The following is an 11,248-nucleotide window of genomic DNA, read 5'->3' on the forward strand; positions in this document are numbered from 1 at the left end:
CCAAATAATACAAGAGAAATAATGACAGCTGATAATACACGTCTGCTCAATGTCTTGCCCGTCTGATTTGTTGAAGGTCTTGGGTTGACGGGTGTAAAATTTTCAACACTGATTCTCTCCATTGCTCATGGTAATGCAAACTATTTAGGAGAAGGTCAGCTCAGCAGAACCGATTACAGTTCTTGTACAGTAAGTGATGAAACTCCAGTGGTTATAATGTCTCCTTTTTCCAACTTCTGCTGAAGTGATGAGCGTCAGAGATAATTGCCGAAAATATCTTGTGCAGATTACCCAGTGCTGAAACTGGAACTTTATTAAAATAGCTGCAGTGGATAGATCACTGCCCAGCCAGCATCTGCATGTGGGGCCCATGTGGGTAGTAAATGAGCTGGAATTTGGGCCCTGTATGGGATTGTCCATGGGCTCCGTATTGGCCCCATGCCAACTGCCCACATCAATGACTTTACCTATGTGGGCCCCTCATGGTTGTGATAGGGCTACCTGGGTACTAAGTGGGTATGGGTCCAAAATGGGCATCTCATCCTGGGGCCCACTTAAGTAAACCCACCCATGTGGGCAATTGGCATGGCACCCATAAACAATCCAACACATACAAATGCTGGCTGGGTGGCTCTCAAGGGAGTTCCAGGGGGTCCCCAGAAAAATGGGAATAGTATATTTTCACCCTTTGATTCACTATAGAAGTAAGAACCAGTCTTACTTGTCATTTTATATGTCTCTATGCAAATAAAGTCTAATTCTAAATAAATTAAACCTTTCAAACACCTCTACAACTTTGGTTGTGCTCGAAAAATCCAGCAAATAAAATAAAATATAAGTGCCCCACCTTCTCAGTTGCCTCGTCACATATTGATGTTTGGTCATGGACTTTCCACGTCCAGATACGATGTGAAAGGTACCCTGGGTGTGTTGGTTGTTGACGTCCTGAGACGCTGTGTCAAGTTCTGCCTGTTACATGCATTGTCTTCTTTTAAAATACACTTCCGTTTTCACAGGAAATTTAACCTTTACATACAGTCTCTTTCAAAATAAAAGCACTACGTCAGTACAACATGAATTGAGGGTTGTTGTTTTTTTCCTCCAACAACTAACACACATGGTTAGGTTTAGGAAAAAAGAACAGGGTTTGGCTTTTTAACCTTCCCGGATGCAAACACTGCTCTCCTGGGTGAAAGTCGGTGTTTGTTGGACCCATCCACTACATCTCCCACCCGCCCAACTTGGACTTTCACCCCTTAAATTTCTTTGTTGTCCTGCTGCATTTCCCCCCGATGCACCGCCCTGCGTCATTAAACTGTAACAGTGACCGTCCCGATCATGGACGTTAATGGAGGTAAAGGCTCAGTCCCCTCTTTACCACCACAGTCTGGCACAGCGTCCACATCATTTAGATCTGCAATGAAGCAAAGTGCCATTTAAAACAACACATGCAACAATTAAAGATGGAGTTCTGCTCCAAGTTGTCCACGATTGTATCAGTGTCAAAGATTCATTGCTAGCTTCCTCGTTTTCCACTTGTACCGTACCTCCTGTAATACCAAGATCAAGGATGACAAAAATGTGTTAGACATTTCTTTTTGTATTGTTTTATATTTGCAGCTGCTCCTGGAAATATGGCTTCATTCCGCCGTTTTTATATATGCTGGTTGGGTCAGATGACTTTACATTGCAGTTAGTTATGGAATACAAATTACACAGCTTCACAAATATTCCTTTCTCTCTTTAATCATCTCAAAACATTCTCATTGCAAAATTAAGTGCATATTGTATATATGCTACTCTACAGCAGGAAACAGCACTTCAAAATAAAAGCATTGTGTTGGAAATTCACTGTGCTTGAAAATAAAGTGTATTTTTTACAAACTTGACACATTTACGAGTCACTTGCGATCCATTCAGAATGGATTCACGACCCACCAGTTGGGAACCACTGATCTAGGGGTAGGTGAAAGCACAAACTTTATTGGCTGCAGCTGTTACAGAGTGGTGCAGGAATGAGTCCGAAAACTGGGAAATGAGTGAGCATTTTAGCACTCCTGGTTCCCTCATCTTGAAGTCAGTGGGTTTTTGGTTAGATGCCTGAAATAAGGTCTGTTTAACACAAGCTTCAGAGACTTTGAGGTTTTGGTCTACACGTAAAATATGTCAGTCAATACCCAAATTGTAAATTTTGAAGCCTTAATGAGTCTTAAAAAAGACAGTTGCTAACGAGTGGCTAAATGAGACCACAGAGCATCATCATGCCAAACTCACCCTTACAGCCTCGTTATGGTGAGGACATTGAAGTCACACGACCATAGTGTTGTTTGTTTATAGCCCAGCGTTAGCTTTTTCCTCATGGTGATTGCATTGATGCTTCAGAAATAATAAAAAATGTGTTCCTTTATAAAGACTATCCTGCTAAACAAATCCTGTAAGTATCACAAACTTTTGTTTGCCACAGAGATTATTTTGTGCAATTATCCAAAATCTTACTGAAAAATCCCACAGGCTTTTGTTGAGGGAACCAGGGCAATGTTAACTTCTGTGTTGGCCTACAAAAGGCCGTCATCTCTGCACTACTCTATGGGGCTTTCAACTGCATCACATGACACACACACACACACACACACACACACACACACACACACACACACACACACACACTGGCTGGAATGGTGGTGGATCATCTCATCATGACAGAGCATTATTGCCAAAGCCAAAGCATTATCAAATTGATGATCTCAAAACGTTCAGCAATGTGGAGCCGTTTTCTCACAGATCCACTGCATTGAGGTTTCACATGACCGGTCGTTCCACTCGCTGTCAGGTCTGATATGGACACAGTCCTCTTCACCCCACTGTGGATCTCCACCACCATTATCAGGCTGGTTCACTTCCCAGTTGCTAACAGGTAAAATTATGAGAGATGTGAATCATGATACTGTAAATGTCTGACACAATCACAGTTCCTGTATTTAAATAATCACCTGACCTCATAATAACTCATCAATTCACCAATTTTGGATAACAGTTTATATGACGTGACATAATTTATGAAATCTATCAGCTTGGGTTGAGTCCCATTTCATTATCTATAATAAATCTGTGTGTGATATTTATGCATGTGCAGCAGCTATGAATGAAAGAAATGTCTGCTGCAAATGCAAATCAAGCAAATTCTAGTATTCATTCATTCATTCATTCATTCATCTTCTAACCGCTTCATCCTCTTGAGGGTCGCAGGGGGGCTGGAGCCTATCCCAGCTACATCGGGCGAGAGGCAGGGTACACCCTGGACAGGTCGCCAGACTATCGCAGGGCTGACACATAGAGACAAACAACCATTCATGCTCACATTCACACCTACGGACAATTTAGAGTTATCAATTAACCTAGACCCCAATCTGCATGTCTTTGGACTGTGGGAGGAAGCCGGAGTGCCCGGAGAGAACCCACGCTGACACGGGGAGAACATGCAAACTCCGCACAGAAGGGCTCCCATGCCCGGGATCGAACCGGCAACCCTCTTGCTGTGAGGCGAGAGTGCTAACCACCACACCACCGTGCCGCCAATTCTAGTATTGTTATACAAAATTAAAGTTGCATATGTTAATGTCTTCAACCAAAGCAAGGCCTTACCTCAGAGTCAGTGGAGTTCCATCTATCCATTTCCAGGTTCCTTCTTTAACTCTGTCAGTCAAACCAATCCAAGCATATGTCTGGGTGAACTTTTTGAGAAACTCCTGTTCAACATAAAGAAACCCACAGTATAGTTTAGTTTTAACCACAATGTATGTGTGTGCAGTTTACAGTTATTTATCTCAACACAAAACTTTGTTGTAATCTGATAATCATAATTAAATATCAGGTCACTCCTGGCCACACTTCCTGGTGGCCTGGTACAGAGAATATGAAGGTATGTCATGCCGTGTGAGACGTGGGTGCAATCTTTGAGGGATGTGCTGTGCACTCAGCCCAAAAACAAGATAGTTTTCAATATCCAGGTATGTGAGTGGAACTAGCGCATCAGGGTCTGGAGTTCAGATCTATGTTGTTAATTGTGATCAGTTTGTTGGAGTTCTGTTGCTTGACCACCCTAGCAGGCACAATGAACTGGATGATGGTCCCTCCAAACAGCTACAGAGACAAGCGAACAGGAACCAGGAAGGTGGAAGCAGAGCTCTTGGTCGAGGACAGAAGGCAGAGTGGTTTACCAGGGAGCAGGCGAAACAGGAGAATGAGGGACAGGCAGGGTCAGTTCCAACAAAGCAGTGAGGGAAAAGAACAATGTGGCAAGGAGAGTCTGTGACGAGGGAGTCCTTACAGTGCCAGGAGGTAATGATCCACAGGTGAGAGGCTTGATGAAGTGGGCGCGATGGACGGGCAGGAGCAGGAAATGTGTGGACAGGTGATAGGCTGGCAGGTAGGTGTGGTGGTGAGGCGGGGAGAGTGGCAAACTACTGAATGAGCTGAGAAGCTGGCAAGTATGGCAGGTAAAAAGTGCCCAGTGTGACATCACAAAATGACTCATTTCACTATCTGGATTTGATCTATTTGGTCCTGTAATATTTGGAGGTCTAGAAGAGCGGCATGATCAAATGATTATATCTCTGTTCAGTTAGCGGAGGGTTGAACTGGAAGTAGCTGTTAGAATTGAAAGCAAGGCTGAGCAGCATTCCTGTGGGCCTGATTCAAATGTGCACATATTCCGTTTACACACCATCAAAGCAATGGTGACTTGTTTACTTTCGGTACTTCCTCAAATCTGTCAGTAATGTGCGCACACACACACACACACACACACACACACACACACACAGTACCTGCTCTGCAGGGCTGTCTATCACCACCAGATCTGCTCCTCTGCCTCTGCAGTCCTTTCTGCCTTCATCCCAGGAACCCCTCCCAGAAGAGAGGAGATAACAGGCACCACTGAACATCCTCCATCCTGCAGGACACGTTTTCTCTGTAAGATACAAATAAGAGACATTACAGATCAACAAGACTTGTGTCAACAGCAGGTAAGGACTCTCTAATGATGGTCATTTGGTTGGTGTAACCTTTTGGGACAGACTTCTTCAACTCTTCAGTCATTTCAGTGATTCTGGCTTTCAGCTGGTCTCTTTCTTCAGTCAGGGAAGAAATCTTTTTATAACTGGCGTTGAGACTTTCAGTCAGGTTGGCTTTGATCATGGAGAGATCTGGAGCTGATCCATATGCTGAGACATGGTCTGAAATAACCAAGAGACATTTCACTAAAACACAAACCACCTTTTGCATTCACACGATGCCTAATGTATATCACAAGACTACATATTTCCTTATTTTGCCCCATGATTGTGAAAGACTATCATACCAATCTAAACCAACACATGCCTCATGAAAGTGTTTAGTAAAACTGTAGCAGGCTTCAGGAAGTGAAGTATATTTTCCACTGCAGTTTATCAGTAACATCACTTGGTGTAATTCAAGATAAACATCTCCCACAGAGTGAAAGATCTGTGTTGGGCTTTTAACCCATGCTGCAATCATAAAAGACAACATTACACATACAAAAACCATGAATAAAAACACAAATACAAAGGTATTGAATAAATAAAATTAAAGCTACAAGCAGCAATGAACGGGCCCTTGCACCCTCTCACACGTCAGGGGTCCCTGCATGTCGCTGGTCTGCGCCTACTTCCTGTGGCCGTAGGTGATGCAGTTATTTTGGCATGTAAAAGTCCTCAGGCCAGGACTCAAGCACGAGCAATTTGGGGCAGATTGGTGGATGTACACTCAAGTTACAACAACTTTCTGTTTTATGGGGAAACACACAAAATGGCTGCCACACCACACCACACCACTAGGGTGACCATATTTTGATTTCCAAAAAAGGAGGACACTCGCCCCGGCCACGATAGCCTACTTAAATGATACTCGCAGTTTACTCAAAGATGCCTTATAATTTTAATATATTTAAAGTTTATATGTATGGATAGAGGGCGGCACGGTGGTGTGGTGGTTAGCACTCTCGCCTCACAGCAAGAGGGTTGCCGGTTCGATCCCGGGCGTGGGAGCCCTTCTGTGTGGAGTTTGCATGTTCTCCCCGTGTCAGCGTGGGTTCTCTCCGGGCACTCCTCCCACAGTCCAAAGACATGCAGATTGGGGACTAGGTTAATTGGTAACTCTAAATTGTCCATAGGTGTGAATGCGAGTGTGAATGGTTGTCTGTCTCTATGTGTCAGCCCTGCGATAGTCTGGCGACCTGTCCAGGGTGTACCCCGCCTCTCTCCCGATGTAGCTGGGATAGGCTCCAGCCCCCCCGCGACCCTCAAGAGGATGAAGCGGTTAGAAGATGAATGAATGAATGAATGTATGGATAGAAAATTCAGTTATATTACAAAATAATATCTCTCAAAGACAGAAATTTAGATAGGCTTCTCAGAGGTTACTCAACTTGCTTTTATTATGCCTAAAATAATAATCTTTTTTACAAGTTTCAATTGTACAAAAATTAAATATAAATGTAAAATAAATGTAAAATCTCTGGAATGAAATAATGAAATAATGTCTCTTCTGTATTAGAAAAATCACCTTGTAAAATAATAGCTATCTTTTCAAGTCTTAATGAACAAATAATATGAAATAATGTTCTAAATAATACCTCTTCTGTATTAGAAAATCCAACTTTGAGGTCATCGGCACCTTTATTAGACACGGAAACATATGTGCCAGCTTTGCACACGGTGCAATTAGCCTCCCATATATCCCGACCGGGTCGGGACAGTAAGTTGGGATTTTTTTCTGCAATTCATCTGTGAAGCTGCACTTACGCTTTGGCATCTTGGAAGCTCAGAATAATGCGGGTGTCTGCTGCTTCCTCGTTGTGAGTGTTGGAGATCCGCCGCTAAGGCAGCCTCTCGGGGATTACGCGCACACACACACACACACACACACACACACGGAAAACTGGACATTATCATCAATTTATAAACACCCCCCAGACGCCCCGGACAGGATGTGAAAAGTGGGCATGTCCGGGCAAAAGAGGACGTTTGGTCAGCCTACGTGGGGGTGTGATGTGCAGCAGCCTGTTCTCTCTCTCTCTGTCAGCCTTGTCTCCCTCCACCCTCTGCCTGCTGCGCACCTGAGGGCAATCTGCACTCAGGTAGAGAGAGGAGGAGGTGATAAGAGGGACAGGGAGTGTAGAGACAGGAGAGGCATGGCACATGGCACGCAGACAGCCGATCAGGTACTGAGGAGTTGTTTTCTTCCTCCATCGTTTTCTGTCCCCCAAGCAGGTTCTTTTCCCCCATGCTTGTTTAGGTGCTGGGGTTTTGTTGTTTTAGTTTGGGCTGCAGATTGCCGGTAGTCACGTTATTCGTCTCTTTTGTTTTCTTTAGGTTTAATTCGTGTTTAAGATAGTTTAGGAGGAGACACTGGGAGGGACGGCCCACTGTGTGGTTGGTCCAGCGTCTTCCCTCCTTTTGTTCCTTTTGACCGGGGTCTCCAGTCCCTTTTGTTTCTTTTAGTTTGTTTGTGCTTTTGTTTAATGCTCTGGGGCCTCATTTATAAAGCTTGCTTACGCACAAAACCGGGCTTGGAAGTGCGTACGCAACTTCTTACGCAAGAATTGGGATTTATAAAAAAAAGACTAGCGTAGGAATGTGCGTAACTTTAAGCAAACTACAGACCTTGCTTAAGCACATTTTGGAGACAATTGTGACAAGGTGAGAACGATTGGTTAATGGAAAGAGCGCATATAAATAGCCATTCAGTGGCAGCCGTGCGCAATAAGGCACAATGGATGCACTTGCACTTCTCAAAGACCATGCCAATGGACGGATCCGACTGGAGAGGGTATTCCGAGATCGGGAAGATTTCCTGGCTCATGATGATGACTGGCTAATGAGCCGTTTCAGACTACCTAGAGCCTTGCTCTTGGATCTGATTGTTGAATTGAGTCCAATTTTTGCGCGACCAACCCACGGAACCGCGCCATACCGGCACACATTAAAGTGCTGACAGCGTTGGGTTTCCTAGCAACGGGCTCGTTCAGAGGGAATTATCCGACAGGTATGCCTATTTCTTTTATTGTCTATTGATATAAATTCAATTTATAGATTTCTGTTCTATTCAGGAAATAGAAATTAATAATAAATCCTGTGCGAATAGGTCTGGGATATCACAGCCATCCCTCAGTGCTTCAGAACTTACACCACATGTGCATGTTTCATGTGTTTTCTGGACCCACCTGTAGCCGCCACGCTCCGGCGGTGCAAAGCCACTTTTTTTTTTGCCTCCACCTTTAAATCCGACCACTTCTTTTTTATTTCGGCGACACTGCGCTCTGTGCCAGCCGCGCTTACTGCCATGGCCACAGCGTGCCATTCAGTGGCTTTTCGTTTGTTGGTAATGCCACTTGAATGGCCGCCGAATAAAGTTTCCCGTCTCGCTGACACCTCATCCACAAGCACCTCGATCTCTGTCTCAGAAAAGTTCCTCTTTCTTCTGGTTGCTGCCATGATTCAGCGTGAAATGCCGTGGATCCATCATGCCTATTTATATGCAAAACACATTCATGAGGTAATTTGCATGACCATACATGGTGAATTGTGGGTGTGGAGAGGGAGGGACATGAATCAAATCCTGCTGCGCAACTTTCCGGTTGGACTGTGATTTATAAAGGGAAAGTGCTTGCAGGTGTGCGTAGGCATGGTTTTATAAATCCGACTTTTTTTTTGCTTACGCACTTTTCAGCTTTTCAGCGTAGGTAAACTTTTAGTATGGATCCTACGCCAGGTTTTATAAATGAGGCCCCTGGGGATTACACAACAAAGCTGGTTGGTAAAATGTTGTAACATCCTCTTTTTATATGTTGCAGCCTCCTGCCCCTATTGAGCCGGGTTTTGTCACTGTTTGTAAAGGTATTTAGATGGCATAGACAAAATCTGAAGCTGATCTAATTGATTCACTCTCACAGAGAAATTGAAGAATTATTACAACCAAGACCTGGTTTTATATTAACTGTAGTAAGTATTTCAGGAGCAGAGGACGAAGTGACAGGAGTAGTGAAGAAATGAGTCCTAAAATCCAGAAACGAGTCAGAATTGCAGCACTCCCAGTCCCCTCATCTCAAGTCAGTAGTCTTTAATGGGTTTTTGTTCAATGCTTGGAATAGGATCTGTGGTGAACACAAGATCAAGAGAATTTCATTTTGTTTACGACATAGAATACCCCACTTGTTAATTCTGAAGCTTTTATATCTTTTACACGTTATAGAAGCTATTGTACACAGATATAAATACAGGTGTGCCTTGAGACTTTGGCTTGCCCTTTGGTGTGCCTTGGGCACAAAAAGTTTGAAACCACTGGAATATGGCACCAAAATGAGTCCTTGTTTTGTTGAGTTGGCTGCTAGGGTTTGATTTTTTTCTGTGTATAACTGACAAGATATTGAAAATGAAACTACTTTAACAGAAAAAAACAAACATAAATGAGGCATTAATACAAGAAAGTCAATCAAACAAAAATAGATCAGAAATAATAATAATTTTAAAAAGTGGGAAAAAGTGAAAAGAGTGTGAAATCTAGGGAGAGCATTTACAGGAATGTAAATTAAACTCACAGTGGACACAGACGCCGATGAGTCCAGCCAGCAGGAGAACACTGAGCAGCCCCAGAAACAGGACAGCAGCTCCAGGAAATCTCTTTGAAACCTCGGAGCCTGAACACAGAGAACACCAGTGAATATAGAAAATGATAAATCAGAACTAATGATGATATTAAACATTCTTACCTGTCTGTTTTTTGGGGGTTCCTTTGAATTCAACACCTTCCTCATATTCAACATTCTCATAAACTTCCTCCATTGATGCCAATGACTATCTGAGGAGTCGGCTCTGCAGCACAGGGTGTGTCACATGCAAGTGACCAAAGTGAGTCTTGTCAGATTCAGTGGTTTCTCTTATCTTTTGAAAAAGTATAAATGTATGCTTTTTTTCTTCTCCTTAAAAGGAGAAGTTTTTGAGCAATTCTATGCTATGTGAAATGATGAAGTAAACAACAATGAAATAAACATAGTGTATGCATGTTATTTGCATAGACTGTATAAAATGGTTATTTGTTATGAAGTTGGCTTAAACAGACTTGTAATGTCATGGTACCTACAGGGAAACTTGAGAGAGGGTTTATACTAGTAAGGTGCGTTGCAGGTGCACGACTGGAAATAGCCCAGAGCTGTGAATGTCAATGTAAAGTCTTAATGTACCAACAAAATGGGGGAAGTAACAGTTCATGGGAGAAACTAGAGGAAACAGTGACGGCCATTTTTAGGATCATAAGTGCATCTCAGGGTCAAACTTCATGACCAGCCCAGTTGCCTGAAGAAAATGTTGGGATTGTACATTTTTGTACAGAACGAGATATTTTACGCCAAAACATGATGTTTTCCTCACCACAACTGAGTAGTCTTTGTGTCTTAACCGAACTACATGTTAACTACACTTCCCACTGTACATTGTACAAATGTAATGTATCTGTGGTTTGAAGAGACATACAGTACCAACATTTATCTGATGATTGGGTTGTTATAGTAATACATATTCAGTATAATGTGCAGCTTTAATTGCACATGCTGTGCATCAACACAGGTATACATACACCTGTATACAGATACATGCTGTTGAACTTCAAACCTTGTGTAGTTTGGGGGTAAAATGGCACAATCCATTTGTTTAGGCTAGATTATCCCATGTTTTTACTTAAAATGTGTTGTACACACTCAAGTCTGTGAAAAACTATGCTGCATGTCATTCCCCTCTCTCTCTCTCCCCCTTTCACACGTACCTGTCCTGTCCATTAAAAAGGCAAAATGCCCACCAAAAAAAAAAAAAAAATCCTGAAAATCCAGCCTTGTCCAGGGTCCTTGGTAAACTCCTGGTACCATCGGAAGGGTTTTATTTTGAAAATCCAGCCACATTTCAGCCTCTCTGACCAGAGCTGCACTGTGAGCTCCTGTTACCTGGTTGGTGCATTACCTAAAGCCCAGGTCAGACCAGTGATTTGTGACAAGACAAAAGCGTTTCGGAATGTTGTAGAGAAAAGTTGCAGTGGTGTGAACTCTCCGGTCACCCGCGACTCCGCTGGTCAAATCGCTGGCGGCTGGTTTTGAATGTAGAGCACGTCACCTGTTTCTACAGCTGATTTGCTTGTTGCAGAGTCTGCTGGTCAAGTCAAAATGACTGCAGATGGCATGTTG

At 43.1% G+C, this 11,248-nt stretch overlaps 1 protein-coding gene across 1 annotated transcript; it reads right to left on the reverse strand.

The window, feature by feature from the left end:
• Positions 1-1,629: 1,629 nt before the first annotated feature.
• Positions 1,630-10,142, reverse strand: LOC125900215 (CD209 antigen-like protein E). The gene is made up of 6 exons (XM_049595120.1): positions 9,788-10,142; positions 9,617-9,715; positions 5,064-5,234; positions 4,827-4,969; positions 3,643-3,746; positions 1,630-2,907 (listed from the first exon to the last, which is right to left on the reverse strand). The coding sequence occupies exons 1-6, from the start codon at positions 9,858-9,860 to the stop codon at positions 2,754-2,756; spliced, it is 744 nt and encodes a 247-aa protein (XP_049451077.1). The 5' UTR covers positions 9,861-10,142; the 3' UTR covers positions 1,630-2,753.
• Between the last annotated feature and the right edge of the window lie 1,106 nt (positions 10,143-11,248).

Source organism: Epinephelus fuscoguttatus, linkage group LG13 (genome assembly GCF_011397635.1).
Source record: "Epinephelus fuscoguttatus linkage group LG13, E.fuscoguttatus.final_Chr_v1".
Classification (NCBI taxonomy): Eukaryota; Metazoa; Chordata; class Actinopteri; order Perciformes; family Serranidae; genus Epinephelus; species Epinephelus fuscoguttatus.